At 45.0% G+C, this 16,714-nt stretch overlaps 1 protein-coding gene and 1 pseudogene across 1 annotated transcript in view; both read right to left on the minus strand.

Annotated features, from left to right (window-relative positions):
* adamtsl7 (ADAMTS-like 7) overlaps positions 1 to 16,664 on the minus strand; it is a 48,136-nt gene extending 31,472 nt beyond the window's left edge. The window contains exons 1-7 of the mRNA XM_056412400.1: positions 16,603 to 16,664; positions 15,912 to 15,966; positions 15,717 to 15,783; positions 14,241 to 14,566; positions 12,602 to 13,034; positions 11,476 to 11,578; positions 9,308 to 9,444 (exon numbers count right to left, since the gene is read on the minus strand). Coding sequence (XP_056268375.1) covers positions 9,308 to 9,444; positions 11,476 to 11,578; positions 12,602 to 13,034; positions 14,241 to 14,566; positions 15,717 to 15,783; positions 15,912 to 15,940 — 1,095 coding nt within the window. The 5' untranslated portion in view covers positions 15,941 to 15,966; positions 16,603 to 16,664. The remainder of the gene's footprint in view (positions 1 to 9,307; positions 9,445 to 11,475; positions 11,579 to 12,601; positions 13,035 to 14,240; positions 14,567 to 15,716; positions 15,784 to 15,911; positions 15,967 to 16,602) is intronic.
* The window catches only part of LOC130192427 (serine/threonine-protein phosphatase with EF-hands 1-like), a 991,358-nt pseudogene that overhangs the window by 840,828 nt on the left and 133,816 nt on the right, over positions 1 to 16,714 (minus strand).

Raw genomic sequence — 16,714 nt, forward strand, 5'->3', positions numbered from 1 at the left:
CACATGACCATAATGCATGCATCAAATGTGGAACGTCAGCTTGTGTGTGTGTGTGTGTGTGTGTGTGTGTGTGTGTGTGTGTGTGTGTGTGTTTGTGGGGCACAGGGCCTTGCTCATCAGTGCCCAGCGGGTGGAGTGTGTCCACACTCCATGCCTGGTAGTGTGTAGCATGTGCATGTGTTCTCACCCACTTGAAGTGTCCATAACATGTTTTGCGTGTGTGATTTCACCAGCAGATGTTTAATTTGATGAATGCTTGGTTTGAATAAAAGATATTTTACACCAATCTAGTCGTAAAAGATTGCAAAGTGACACATCTTTAACGACGAGTCGTTTCCTGACCATGTCGTCCTTGAATAAAACAAGATAAAACGTTAGTGTGGTAGGGTTGGCTCAGAGGCTTTGGAGCTCCTGGGAGGTCGGACGTCTTAGTGCCTCGGGGACGGGGAGTGCACAAGCTCCATCAGAGAACAGCATTTAGTGAAGACGTGTTCCAGTACCGTTAGCTGTGGACGTAAATAGATATCTGTTGTGTTAAATACACTTTATCTTTTACACTTTCTTAGTTTTAACCTCGTCACTGTTACGGGTTGAGACCAAAGAACATGTGCTGTTTTTGTAGGAAATGTGAAAAAGCCAACAGAGGACATAGAAAACCCCGAGCTGTCAAAAGGGGTATCGCTAAAACAACCACAGAAACAGCTTTCCCACATGAACTCAAATATAGTAACGATCTTGGTTTGTGATTGTTGTTCGTCAGTTCTGAAACTGATTAAACAGTCTGGTGTCCACCACACCGGGCTTACCACGGAGGGAAAACAACTGCACACAGCGTGATGTCGTTAAATACAATCTGGTGTAAGTTTGTTAAGGGACCCACTTGTAAAATTCACTCTCGCAGTTCCACTTTCAGCAGCAGAGATATTCCTGGAATTCCAGTGCTGGAGAGCGTCACACAGTGGAGTCACACAGTGGAGTCACACAGTGGAGTCACACAGTGGAGTCACACAGTGGAGTCACACAGTGGAGTCACACAGTGGACGGCGCTCTGCTGTACGCCGTCCTCCATCCACCGAGCACAGCGGCTGGTCGGCCCTCGGGCAGAGCTGGGAGCCACCAGGGCCACGCCCAAACTACTGCACACGGACCCTGTCGGCTGGAGCAGCGACGAAGAGCAACGGCCTTCAGCTACAGGAAGCCCCGTGACCAGCTAACGTCCGCGAACAGCTGGACGACGTCATAACATGTCACACAGTCAGGGAGACACTCTTCTAAATGGATCTAACATGAGATCAACACTGTTCAACGCATCGGCTCGACTCGCAGTTGTACATTTGAGGGTTCACCTTAAATAATTTTGGGGATTATTGGTAGTTCTAAAATATAATTAGTCGGCAGTATTATTCCCTCATTGCTATGTCACCATGTAACAAGCCCGTCTCCAGCCAGCCTGGCGGCCTTTTGGCATTTGTACTTTTGTACTTCAAGAACAAATGCTATTGTCATAATTCAGGAGGTGTAACGTTCACCCTCTTAGTTTAGTCCGTTGGATAATTAGCATTAGCTGTCACAAGGAAGAGCTGAGGTTGACGGGAATGTCATTCGTCTTTTTCAAGTATTTGATCACGAACAAAAGGATTTGACAGCTTGGTATTTGGAACTGCTGGAGGCACTGGGAAATAATGAAGAGGTCGCTAAAGTTACAGAATGCATCCTCGAGGGGCCTCGGATATTGTATGCAGATTTTTCCGCATTCTGTTCATATTATTATTATATATGTGTCGAGACATTTCATCCTGAAACTCGAAGATCAATCTCCATGGTGGTGAGTACGGTTCATCCTCTGGCTGTCAGCTGGTTCAGGTACTGAGGACCACGTCTCTGGCTCTGAGCTCTATGCAAGGTGTTCATTACCTTCGCATTGAAAATGCGGAAGGTTATGTTTTGATCGCCGCATATTTATTTGTATGCGTGTTATTCGCCTAACTCAAAAAGTATTAAACCGAATCGCATGAAATTTGGTGGGATGATTGGTTATTATCCGGGGACCATTTGATTAGATTTTGGGATCGATCGGGTAAAAGGTCAAGGTCAAGGTCATGAAAAGGTCAAAATCTTCTTGAATCGCATGAAATTTGGTGGGATGATTGGTTATTATCCGGGGACCATTTGATTAGATTTTGGGATCAATCGGGTCAAAGGTCAAGGTCATGGAAAGGTCAGAATCTTCTTTTTACCATAGCACGGGCAATTTGTATCCAATTGGCATGCAACTAATGCCAACATGTTCATAATGCAATGCCCAATCTTGTGATATGCGAAGGTATGCGCTCTACCGAGTGCCCATTCTAGTTCCACATGTTTCTCGTCAGGGCTCGTATGTGTTGGTTGCTCTTATTACCACTTGAGGGGAGAGGACAGCGAATCCCCACGATAATGTATCATTTCAATGACGAGAGCCCCCCCCCCCCCATGATGATACATTGTTGCTGAGACTGTAATCTGCTGTTCGAGTAAATCCCAGAGGGGAGTGGAACCAAAAAGATCTCTCTAAAAACTGCTGCGGTGTTTGAATTGTCAAGCCATCAGTCTGAGGCAGGAACATGAATGGATAATATATTGCAGAATTGCAATTGCTTAATTTTGACTCATAAATCCCAATTTAGTTTATCTTATTAACACACAACGGAACGCCACGCTGTGTGGGAACGTGATCAAGGCTAAACCGAGAGATCACAGGGTTTTCTATCTCGATTAAATCCTAAAAGTGTCGCCGGATTATAGCGCATGGGAAATGCACAGGCAGCGAGGTCGCCATAACCAACTGGGAATGACATATTTATTCCACTTAAACCTGATCAAGGAACGTGAAAGTGAAGCCAGCGCACGCGCAGAGCCAGCCGTGAGCAACAACTGCTTTGGATGAAACCTCCTCCTGACCTCCACTTCACTCCTCCAAACCACACACTCTCACTCTGATGCCACGACGCCCTCTGCTGGTCACAGCCGTCACTACACCACAGCTGCTGCCTGAATGTGAGACATGTTGGTCATACTAGAGGTTAACTGTCCATTTTCTAGACACCTTTTCTAATATACACTGCCGTTCAAAAGTTTGGGATCACTTAGAAATGTCCTTATTTTTCAAAGAAAAGCATAGTTTTTTTCAATGAAGATAACATTAAATCAATCAGAAATACACTCCATACATTGTTAATGTGGTAAATGACTATTCTAGGTGGAAACGTCTGGTTTCTCATGAAATATCTCCATAGGTGTATAGAGGCCCATTTCCAGCAACTATCACTCCAGTGTTCTAATGGTACATTGTGTTTGCTAATCGCCTTAGAAGACTAATGGATGATTAGAAAACCCTTGTGCAATTATGTTAGCACAGCTGAAAACTGTTTTGCTGATGAGAGAAGCTATAAAACTGGCCTTCCTTTGAGCTAGTTGATTATCTGGAGCATCACATTTGTGGGTTCGATAAGACTCTCAAAATGGCCAGAAAAAAAGAAGTTTCCTGTGAAACTCGCCAGTCTATTCTTGTTCTTAGAAATGAAGGCTATTCCATGCGAGAAATTGCAAAGAAACTGAAAATTTCCTCCAGCGGTGTGTACTACTCCCTTCAGAGAACAGCACAAACGGGCTCTAACCAGAGCAGAAAGAGAAGTGGGAGGCCCCGGTGCACAACTCAGCAAGAAGACAAGTACATTAGAGTCTCTAGTTTGAGAAATAGACGCCTCACAGGTCCTCAACTGGCAGCTTCTTTAAATGGTACCCACAAAACGCCAGTGTCAACGTCGACAGTGAAGAGGCGACTCCGGGATGCTGGCCTTCTAGGCAGAGTGGCAAAGAAAAGCCATATCTGAGACTGGCCAATAAAAGAAAAGATTGGTATGGGCAAAAGAACACAGGCATTGGACAGAGGAAGATTGGAAAAAGGTGTTATGGACAGATGAATCCAAGTTTGAGGTGTTTGGATCAACAGAAGAACATTTGTGAGACGCAGAACAGGTGAAAAGATGCTGGAAGAGTGCCTGACACCATCTGTCAAGCATGGTGGAGGTCATGTGATGGTCTGGGGCTGCTTTGGTGCTGGTAAAGTGGGAGATTTGTACCAGGTAAAAGGGATTTTAAATAAGGAAGGCTATCACTCCATTTTGCAACGCCATGCCATACCCTGTGGGCAGCGCTTGATTGGAGCCAATTTCCTCCTCCAACAGGACAATGACCCAAAGCACACCTCCACATTGTGCAAGAACTATTGAGGGAAGAAGCAGGCAGCTGGTATGCTGTCTGTAATGGAGTGGCCAGCACAGTCACCAGATCTCAACCCCATTGAGCTGTTGTGGGAGCAGCTTGACCGTATGGTCCGCAAGAAGTGCCCATCAAGCCAATCCAACTTGTGGAGGTGCTTCAGGAAGCGTGGGGTGACATTTCAACAGATTACCTCAACAAATTAACAGCTAGAATGCCAAAGGTCTGCAATGCTGTAATTGCTGCAAAAGGAGCATTCTTTGACGAAAGCAAAGTTTGAAGAAAAAAATTAATACTTCAAATACAAATCATTATTTCTAACCTTGTCAATGTCTTGACTATATTTTCTATACATTTTGCAACTCATTTGATAAATAAAAGTGTGAGTTTTCATGGAAAACACGAAATTGTCTGGGTGATCCCAAACTTTTGAACGGTAGTGTATATATATATATATAATCAAGTCACAATGAAGTATTCACTTAAATGTGTTCTGAGTTTAAAACAATGTTTGTGTTGGACTAACTCTTCAGGCTGGGTGAAAGTCAGGTTATGGTTATAGTTTTCTTTGTCAATAGAGATTTATCTGACAGACAAATTATTCGTTGTCAAGCATGAACAATATTCCAAGGCTGCAGCATGGGACATCCAAATCGTGTCAGAACATGTGTGGGCCAAGATATTTGCTCGATGGTGTTTTGAGCCCTCACCCCAAAACTCTGATCCAATCAATGCGCTACCCCCACTTGGAGCGGAGCGCATATTCAAATCCACTTTTTGGAGCGCATTGCATATTCAAACCCTCGCATTTGGAGCCAAACCCACTTGGAGCGCATTTGGAGCGCATTTAACCCACTTGGTTCAACAATTTCAAAGGTACGTAGCTATTTTTGGGCCGGCTAATGTTGTGGTAATGTTATTTCAACCTGCTAGCTAGCAGATAGATGATGCTAATCTTAGCTGTGGTAATGTCATTTCTACCTGCTAGCGAGCTAAATCTGGTTAAAACATTAGGTAACAAAGTAAGATTAATTACTGCAGATTAATCACTGTATTTGAGTGATTGTTAATGGTTAGTGGTAATCTTTCAAATGATGCCTGTGAGGCACTTGACGTTGAGACTGGTTGACTTCCAGGCTGCTTTGGAATAAGGATACCTCTGAGGCAGCCACCAGTTTTTGGATAACTCTGAGGCATCATAGGTAGTGTTGACTGCCAGGCTGCCTAGTCGTTGGTATACAGGTTAACTCACAGGCATCCAGTTGGTTTTAGATACCTGTAAGGCATCTAGACGGACATTAAGAGGGCTGACTCCCAGGCTGCTTCCTAACACTGGTTAGCTCTCAGGCAGCCAATTAGCTTTGGATGCCTGTGAGGCACTTGATGTTGAGACTGGTTGACTTCCAGGCTGCTTTGGAATAAGGATACCTCTGAGGCAGCCACCAGTTTTTGGATAACTCTGAGGCATCATAGGTAGTGTTGACTACTTTATATCAATAAATAACTACTTTAAAGACTTTAAAGACTACTTTATATCAATAAAGAACTTCAGAAAGCCAGCTCCAAACTATTACACCCCAGTGTCAATAAGTGTTTCATTGTCACATTGGTATGTGCATCAAATCTGAATTTAATACTGTGTTCGTGTCATGATATGTCTTTCCCATTTTGTTAAGGCGTGCCAAGGACCTGTGCTCCTCGGTGCTCTGGCTGCCAGGAGCATCGAATTTAAAGAAGTGGCCATGCTAGCTGCATCAGACCCCACTGTGGCCACAGGGAGAGCCACGGAGTTCAAGTAATTTGCAATATTCCACATCCTATATCTGGGCTCTGACAGGTTTAATAGACATTATTTATCCTGAATTTATGTTTTATCTTTTCCTCCAGACAACAGCTCCAGCACTCGCCAACCAGGTGAGGTCAAATGATCAATTTGACCTCCTCACGCACACCTTGGGGCCAGGAATGGTAGAGGTGGTGGTGGATATTTTAAAAGTGTGTTGACACACACATTGAAAATATTAACAATTAGCAATTTGTTGTTTGTTGTGTTCATTAATTAAATATCTTCATGTTCTACATCACTGTGTATGTGTCGTGAATTGGAAGTGTATTGAACTTGGCATCTTGATTTAACTAGTCTGATAATTTAGCTAGCTGGGCCTGAAATCGCATGGTGTAAATTACAGATCCGACATGTTAGGCATGTGGATTAAGGCAAATAGTCATGGTAACACTATGTCAACACTAATTTCTACAGCTTCACATAAGGGTTTATTCCAGTAGAGTGTTACAAGTTAATGAAACCCCAACTTACATTAATTTTTTTTTATTAAATGTATCGTCAGAGGACACACACATGATGGAGGAGAGACATGACTGATGGGTGTGACATATTCTTTATTGAATATAAAGGCCAAATACAACCCTCATACACACAGTAAAATGGTAAAAACAAAATTTCACACGCAAACAGCTTAGTTTACTAAGCACGAAGGATGGCAGAATTTAATACACTATAAATATTATCTAAATATTTTATTGGGGCAGTGTGGGACAGGTCGGAAAACTGGGGAAAGACTAGTTACGTGTTCGCTGTCTTCGCCTGCGCTTAAATGCCCCGTCGTGATGGACAGTTTGTATCTGCCGCTTGTTGTGGTCTGTCTTTGAATAGTTTGCAATCAGGTGGAGCAGTCCTCCTCCTGATCTCCTCCACCGTTATCTGGTATCTTTGTAAAAATAATTTCTGAGTCACACTCAAAGAAGGTTTCAATGTTTCAACAATATTATTCGTAACAATATTAGGATTTCATCTTCTTTACATACAGTACAGTATTGTACACATGTAATGTCTGTACATAGCCCTTCTGTCTTTACTGCCATCCCAACAGATGTTCCTATAACCCAAAACTGTGATGGGCTCTGTTGAAACCAGTCACATGGTGAAAAGGGACATTTTTGAGATTAGAGTGAAAATACTAGTAGGTCGAAACTCAGTATTTTGGTGAAATTGGGTTTTGATTCAATTATTATTCTATAACATGTCTATCATCCCTAAACATATCTACTTGTTTTTCATTAATTGAATGTGTTAAAATGTGCTTTATTCAACCAGCCAGTCTATTTAGAACCCCTCTTTAAAGTTGTTTTTGTCAAAATTCTATTCCATGAAATCTAACTGATCAGCTGACTTTGGGCAATCATAACATTTGAAACAGACAAATAATGAAAACATATTTGAAACAAGCTTGAAGTCAGCTTCCAAGGTCAAATTTCACCATGTGACTGGTTTTCCCAGATCCCATCACAGATGGTCTCAGCACTGTTACTACCACACTACCACTAAAAATATAAACCTGTCTTGAAGAAACCTATGCCTAGCTGTGCACTTCACCTTTTGCTCCGATGCCCTGAGCATGTCCTCAAAAGGCTGTGGACATTCTGAAATGCCGGCTGGGATGGGGCAGTAGGGCTTGGTGGAGCAGCAGGGCCGGATGGGGCAGGAAGGGTGGATGGAGCAGCAGGGCTAGATGGGGTTGGGGCTGGGCGGGCTCCACCAACCAGTGGTGACTGGTGGAAAATTGCGATCTTTGCAGATGGTCCTATAAAGTAACAAGAAGTAACCAAATTTGCTATATGAGGAGATGAACTAGTGTTGTAGTACTCGAGTCCAGATGGCAAGATAAAGAATAACTTACCACCTTTTGACACCTGCAGGGCCTTCCTCCATCCTACTGTATAAAGACATTGCAAGGAACTAATAAGTATTTTTTGGGGAATTATTGAAGTCATTGTTAAATGTCAGTGTGTGAAAGAGACTTTTTTTTAGTCATTAAAGTAGGTCTAGGTTGAACCTTACCCTTCCTGGGCGCCATTTCTTCATGAACTGAAAGAGAGAGGCAATATGAGTGTGATTAGTATTATCACATAATGTTAGGCATATGCAATGTTAAAAATAATCTGGCAGATTTATTCAATAGGCCTATCTGTATGAGGAGGCATGAGGACAATTTAACTAAGGGATATCAGTCTACAGTCAACCAGTCTCAACATCAAGTGTCTCAACATCAAGTGCCTCACAGGCATCCAAAGCTAATTGGCTGCCTGAGAGCTAACCAGTGTTAGGAAGCAGCCTGGGAGTCAGCCCCTCTTAATGTCCGTCTAGATGCCTTACAGGTATCTAAAACCAACTGGATGCCTGTGAGTTAACCTGTATACCAACGACTAGGCAGCCTGGCAGTCAACACTACCTATGATGCCTCAGAGTTATCCAAAAACTGGTGGCTGCCTCAGAGGTATCCTTATTCCAAAGCAGCCTGGAAGTCAACCAGTCTCAACGTCAAGTGCCTCACAGGCATCATTTGAAAGATAACCACTAACCATTAACAATCACTCAAATACAGTGATTAATCTGCAGTAATTAATCTTACTTTGTTACCTAATGTTTTAACCAGATTTAGCTCGCTAGCAGGTAGAAATGACATTACCACAGCTAAGATTAGCATCATCTATCTGCTAGCTAGCAGGTTGAAATAACATTACCACAACATTAGCCGCCCAAAATAATAGCTACGCATTTGAAATTGTTGAACCAAGTCCTGAAATGCGCTCCAAGTGGGTTTGGCTCCAAATGCGAGGGTTTGAATATGCAATGCTCCAAAAAGTGGATTTGAATATGCGCTCCGCTCCAAGTGGGGGTAGCGCATTGATTGGATCAGAGTTTTGGGGGGCGGGAAGGCGCCGGTGAGGGCTCAAAACACCATCGAGCAAGATGCTCGTATCACATGTAGTCCAGTAAACCTTCAGGATCCTTCATGTCCTCTAATTGTAGTTACGCTGGCAGATATTAAAACGTAACGGACGTTAGGAAACAACATGTCAGCTGGTAAAAGCTAAACTGAAAGGAAGCTAAACGCTCCTGTAATGCTTTCCACAATATATCTTCACGGAGGCCGTGGATCTGGTAGAACCAGGGACCGAGGACAAAGGAAGCAAGGACACTGGCTTGTGACTAAAAGGTAAAAAAAGAAAGAAAAAGATGGCCTACCGAACATTTTCCCAGCACGCAGAGAGAAGTATCATTCTGCCCACATGGCGTCCCGTCGATCACCTTCTCCGACTGTTGCACGTAGAACCTGAACCCCACGGCCCGGCAGTTGAGTTCACATTGCTGATCCATAGGTACTGAAGGCACAGATTTAGGAGATTGTGACCATTTTGATGACATATTATTCAAAAGACGCATCAATAGAATACTTTCATCATGTGTCTCAATCAATAAAAGAAGCTCACATACTAACATTATGTATGTATATTATAAGGATGTTTTTTTCTCTCCATACTTTGTATAAATAAGGCCCCAAATATGTATGATTAATAGTGGTGTCATGTAATCCCATGTGGGATGAGCCAAATGTGATATGAATGAATGAAAATGAGGAATAGATGCATTTGTAGAGCGTGTTGAGAATGCACACTAAAAGGATGAGAGTCATAAAGAGTTAGATATTTTATGTAGCATGAGAGTCTTCAAGGGCATGACCTCAAATACTTTCCTAAAAGACTGGAGATGTGAAAAGTGCAGTGCAGACAGACACGTTCTGTCACCGCGGTACGAATGCAACCGATACACAAGTTTGCTATTTTAATATAATTGACTTTAATTGCACTCAGTCAAAGCGCCAAAACAGATTTGATGAAAAAATATCAATCTTTATGTTGGCTTCGTGCCTCGCCCGCTGCTTTGAAACTGGCAGCGCATGGCAACGGTTTGGAGATGACGTGTGTTTAAGAGCCCTAAAGCATCAGCGGGGTTCACAAATTCAGAATGATTAATAAAGCGTCTGATGAGTTATCAAATTACTTAAAGAGTCCACATTCATAATACCCACGGCAAAGATTAGCACAAAAAGTTAGACGTAACAAACAATAAAACGAATCGCCCCGTAAACTTCTTAACCAAAGCTTCTCCGCCTCATTCGACGACTCAGACGGAGAGCGACCGCAAAGGAACCCGATCACCTGTTCTTCACATTTAGTTCAGGTGCGTTATCAATTGGATATACCATAAGCCCAAAAGGAAGGTATTTCTTAAACAGATGTACACGAGTACGTCTGATCATTGTTCAAGATGGGCGTAAGTAATCCAGACTTTGACCTCATACATCGAGCTGAGTTTATTTAATCTTTACATCTGGATTACCCGTCAGCCGAGCTCTGCGGCACAAAGACCAGATCTCAGAATAAACAACATGCGTCTGGCAGGATATTAATCTGCAGCCTGTCATTTGCATTACTGTTCTCAGAGAAATGACATTTCAGGAGGTGTTTTGACTGTTGCCTGGATACCTCGGGTGAGTTAGAGTGTTTGGGTGAACACGCCGCAGCGCTCACATAACCGCACACCTGAGCTCGTGTAACAGGTCGAAGGTCAGGCAGCTGGGGATGTAACTGACAGAGGACATGTGATTAACTGTGAAATGAGTGTGTGTAGCCCAGAGCACCTTTTAGGCGAGTCATTTTGACTTTTTCAGAATTACAAGCAGGACTTAAAACACATTTTCAGAGACGGGCTTCATGGTGACACCTTTTTGTTCTTTAAAAAAAAAAATTGTAACTTCACTGTGGTCTGTTGTTGGACTTTTACTATAGCACCACCATTTGTGTCTTTGAGTAAAGCGTCTATTGCATAGCCGTGACATTAGGTACCAATGTTTGGCCTACTTTTGATTCAAAAGTTTTGCCCAGGTTGACAATATTGTGAAAATAATACCACCAAACAAGTCCTCATTTTAGTGTAAAAACCCAACTGATTCAAGATCCACTACATTCCTTTATGCTTATGATTTGTTTTCTATTGTGCGTGCAATGGTGTGACAGGTCTCCCTGGTGTGTGGCAGGGTCAGGAGGATATGGGCTTGAGGATTAAGTTGTGATGCTGCAAAAAAACGTTCAATCTGATCTGGAAAAACAGTTTTCTACACATCGATGTCCCTCACGGCAAGACTTTAACAACTTTGGTGAGAGTAACCATCATTAGGTCAACATTTCAATTTGTCCAGAACTTTCATTTATGACAAAATATAAATGATATTTCCATCAGCTTTCACTGCAATCTGTGTTTGGTGCTAACATTTCAAAAAATGTCTATTGCTGTTTTTTGTAATTAGTCTTGCATATACATGTGCATACTGTACATAACGCTGGAATACCTACCCTCATTGAAAGGTTCCCACTCGTACAATCGGCCCATGAAAGGTCGGTTGTTGTATGAAGAACACTGAACAGCCCTGATGTGTCTGCTGGATGGAGGACAGGCCTGAGGACGGCCCATACACACACACACACACACACACACAGGTAACTCCTTTTGTATCCACAGCATGCCCTAACACTTCTCATCACGCTCTGTAGCCGTGGATTGATATTATATATATATATATACTTTCTGCTTTAACATGTTCAACTCTGAGCTCGTGGCTCAGCTCTTCTTCAGTTCATTTTTTGGAAAGTTGAAGTGAGCCAGTGAGACTTAACGCACCCGCCATCCCCACTACGTCTCCTTTATCTAAACAAGCCCCTGGTCTGCTTCACTGTGCTTCATATCTGGGTCATCGTACGCCAGAAACAATATACAGAGCCAGAATTTGTTTGAATTTATTTGAACGCACAAAACCTCGGATCAGATACGCCGAGCACATCCACGCACTTTACAGCCTCTACCGGACACGGTTTGCTGAGCCGGGAGCTTTACCAATATCAGTCTTCACATTAAACATGTAGTGCTCATGAGAGTGAATAAGCCACTTGTTGGTTACATTTACCCACAATTTACACAACGTTGTGCCAAGCAGCCGTTCACTTGTGTTCTCTATCGGTAACCTTAAGGCGGGGTACAGGACAGAACTTATCCTCCACAATATGTCCAGGAGTCCTGACACCACTGCTGTTTCTATATCTGGTTTCTTTTACAAGATACTGCTCTTTATCGTAAACTTCATCTGACTGTTGCCACACATAAAATACTTGGATGTGTGTGCGTGTGTTTCGTGCTTATTACTATCCTTCATTCAGGGTTGCACTGTGGAAACACTGAGCTTGTGAAAAGTGGTCCGTCTGTGCAAGTCTTCTGTCTTCTGCTCGAATATGTTTTTGTAAATTGTAAATTCGACAAAATCAATCGTACATTTTTTTCCACCCACTGCTTTATCAACAAAACATTTAAGGCATCAAAAACAAATCAGAACAATAAGCAACATCTGTAGTGTTATTAATCGGTTTAATTCCCATGTCCAGCCCACATGCTGGGAGCAATCATTTAAAAAGGTGCAGATGTGCATACATTACTGTTGCAGATCCTGGAGTGAGCGTGCTCCCCCGGGCAGAAGGAGCGAGGCAGGGGGTCGTAGGGTCTCTCCTGGTGCTGCTGGGGTCCAGACGCCTGGCCGCTGGAATGCGGCTCCTGCCGGTCCTGACCCTGGTGGGCCGACCCAGGCTGGTAGAGCGGGACCCACACTTGGTTGTGTTTGGGCTGCTGCGCCCGGGGCCACAGGTAGGGTCTGCTGTGGCGATGGAGGGTGTTGGTGGGGTGCCGGTGGTTTGGCCTGTGGCCCCCGTGGCCTCTCGTGGCGAGCTGGTGGGCGTCAGCTGCAGCAGAGCGTCTCTGTTTGTGGGGGCGAGCCGTCCCGGGGCCCTGGCCCGTGTCCGTCTGCAACGGAGCGACGTAAGGAGCTCTCCCGTACCCGTACCTCCCCGGGGTGATCTGAGTGACCCTCCTAAAAAGACACAAACACGATGAGATCACCGACCCGACCAATCCCGTGCCGGTCATCACCACCATCTCTAGACCTGCACGTGTCCCTGCTCCCTAGAATCAGATCCAGTTACCTGTCGTCGCAAACATCAAACCTCGTAAAACCAACCGAAGTACAACCGAGGCCATCCAGCATATTTGGATCCGCAGCTTTTTATTTGATCTTTTAGTAAAGTTTCTTCTTTCGCCGAGGAAACTGTCACGGTTCCCCGTCCGTAAACCACGACTAAGGACAAGGGTCCAGATCGGGGCGCTTTTGTCGTAACTTGACTCCTTAGATTCCCAACTTAAACTCTCTGGCCCACATTACTCAGCTGTCAGCGCTGTTTGTTTAAAAGACGAGCACAACGGGCACAAGCTGCAGCCATAAAAGACGAGCTTCATTCTGAAAAGCAGTCCGAATCCTCTATGGAGTCACTTTCAGACCTGCTCAGTATGCAGCGCTGGCTCTTCTGAGACGGAGACAAGAACTACTGAGAAAACTTCTGTGTGACAGTCAAATTACTTCATAATAGACAATAGAAAGTTGTTTGTTCGTGCAAATCAAATGGAACACTCAGGTTAAATAAAACACATAATAATGATGTACTTCTTTGCGCCAAGTAGCATCTTGAGCTATACTCATACGTTAAAGTGTAGTGCTGCTGGGTATGGTGGAGGGCGCCACCTGACACAGCTCCAAGGTATCTGTTCTTGGTGCTCAACTGGTTTGGGATGTGTTGAAGGTGAAGGCCTTAGAATATCAATGTCATCATCATGGGGGGGTGGCTGTAGCTCAGTGGGGTAAGGGGGTCGTCCTGCAACCCCAAGGTTGTCGGTTCGATCCCGGCTCTCCCCATTAGTTGCAAGTCGAAGTGTCCTTGAGCAAGGCACTGCACCCCCAGTTGCTTCCCGGGCGCATCACTGCAGCCCACTGCTCCTTAATAACTAAGGATGGGTTAAATGCAGAGAACCAATTTCCCCTTGGGGATTAATAAAGTATATATCTTATCTAATCTTATCTTATCATCATACTCATCAGAGTATTGACCGCTCGTGTGCGTCGGCATCTGTCATGCTTCTTCATTCATTCATCTGTTTTTTTTCTGTTGTCACCCATCTGCATCCAAACACTTTTTTAATTCCAGTTGTAAGCGCACAGATTTCAACATGCAGGCTGATACAGTACCTCCGTTCACCGGGCCGCCAGGTCTCCTTCTCCGCCCTCAGATCTCCACCACTGCTGCCGTTGGAGGACCGGCCCGCGTCGCGGTGCAGAGGGACCGTCGGCCGCAGGGCTGATATGACGAGGCCCGGCTGCTGGGGGTAAACCTCGGCTCTCCTGGAGGGGTACAGGGATGGAGTGTAGACGGGCAGGCAGGGCCTGCTCTGTTCCTGCACCCCTCTTCCACAGGTCCGGGAGCAGGGCGACCAGGTCCCCCAGGCACCCCAGGAGCCCTGAATTTCTCCCTGCTGTGCCCTGAACTCCTGTTGGGGCTCTACCCTCTCCGGAATCTGGAAGAGATCAAACGGCCAAGATTAGCAGCACCACGGAGAGCCAGAAAGTGGGGGAAAGCACCATGTGGAGTGCGCGCCAAGGACTGGTGGAAGGCCTCCAACAACAGGACTTTAATCTCCCCCGGATCATGGCGTGGTGTCAAGGCTCAAGTCGGTGACCTCATCTCACCAACAGGACTATCCTCCCATCGCTGGCCATGAAACAGATCTCTATTCACGGTTGTAAAGCCCCGATTCGGCTGATTAGTGGGTGTCTGCTAGTGGCCTGTTCCCTATTGGCTACCTGCATTTCTCACTGTTGATTCTAGCCCTCTGTGTAACTCTGCCAGGGACGTATTAGCATGATCACTGCACTCTCTGTGTGAGGAATCTGCCAGAGGGAAGCCCCGTGCCAAGGCGGCTTTATCCGCCGGGCCACTTTGAAATCCTGCTCTTTAAGGGAGCACTTTGTCTCCATTCACCGCAACCTCACCGGGCAAACACATGGCCGGAGTAAAAGCTCAGCTGCCTTTGACAGAAAATACAGAAGCATCGGGGCCAGTTGGCAGAAAGTTTCACTCTTGTCAATCAGCCCGTGAGGCTATTCAGACCCCTCCTACCCTCCCTCTGCCTTTGTAAATCAACGCCACTGTCATCTCCTGGGGTCAGCCACAGGTCACACAGCTAGACTTCCTGGTGGAAGCACATTGAGCCAACTTGCACCCCAACCCAACTGGATAGTGGGTCAGTCAGCTTCACCCACGAAGCGGATCCACTAGTTTTCTTCCGTGTGGTTCTTGAGTCCCTCAGAGGTCAAGAGGTGGCTCTCTGACAGCGGACACAAGCCCCTCTCTGTTCCACCGCAACCGACAGAACTTTAGGCTCTCGCTCCCGTTACGACTTAACAGATTAGCCCATGTTTACACACACACGGAGGAAGCAGGGGGGGACGTCTGTCACTTAGGGCGGTGAGACACGATCGTGCATGCAATCGTCCAGCGGAGGAGCGTTCCGCCAGCCTGAGCCAACCATGAGTTCAGACGGGTCGATCAAACAACAGCATGAAAGATTCCTGGAAATATCCAAAGGGAGGTCTGGCACCGCCTGCACGCACAAGGGTGTCAAACAATTCACAGATTTATGGTTTTTTAATGGACTGGCTGCTCACCTTTCTGAGGTATGTTGTGTGTTGGCAGTCCAGGAGGTCTGACAGCAACAGCCAGAGGACAGAAGCTCTGCAGGAAAACAAACTGTCAAATATTGCTAAATTGTGTTTTTTCAAAAATGAAATGAAAGCATTAATTTCCCCTTTAAATACAAATTATTAATTGAGTAACCCATAATTGAAACACTTTGACATTACCTGGCAATCCAGATGCAGGCTGCCTGCATAGCTCCTGGATTCTTAAAGTCGGACACTTCAAATGTGGAATAGAGAAGTTTTACATGAGCATACACCTGAGAGGTTTTGGCACATCGTCACTGGAGGGTCACACGATAGGATCTCTGTCCAGATCATCCTCCATCTACATATAATTCATCTTTTTAGGCGGATGTAAATACCCAGAAAATGTAAATAGTATCAAAATGTACAAGTGCCATAACTATTGCACGCATGTCAACGTCCTGCAACTACATCCCTCTGCCTCTAGACACTGACTCAGGGGGAGGGAGAACAACTTCTAGCCACTTGACCATGACAGTTGACCTTTTCTGACCTCTGACTCCTAATGAGGCAGCACCCCCTGCTGACAAAAAAAGCACCAGAGCCCATTAGAGAGCATGTCTGGGGTCCAGTGAGAGGACGTTCACCTCCTCACCCCAGACCATATAATTCAGCCCTGCTTGTCTAAATTAAGCTCATTGAACTAGACGGGGTGGTCAAAAAGTCCTGCACACTAATAACACCCTACCCAGAGGAATATAGGAAAACACATACAGAATACACAGCACGTTTTGTTGTAGAGGATGAAGGAAACTCCCCATAGGATTATATGTTGAATGAAAGAATGACTGCATAATCATCATTGACGCGTTTCATCAGGTCCACGTACCTGGAGGTGATGCGCGTGAGGGGAACTCTGTTCTGCTCCACTGTACCTCTGACTCGTGCGTCCTACACGGGAGCGGCCACAGAGGGATGTCCAGGCGCGGGTATCCTCATGT

This window comes from Pseudoliparis swirei, chromosome 4 (genome assembly GCF_029220125.1).
Source record: "Pseudoliparis swirei isolate HS2019 ecotype Mariana Trench chromosome 4, NWPU_hadal_v1, whole genome shotgun sequence".
In the NCBI taxonomy this organism is placed as follows: domain Eukaryota; kingdom Metazoa; phylum Chordata; class Actinopteri; order Perciformes; family Liparidae; genus Pseudoliparis; species Pseudoliparis swirei.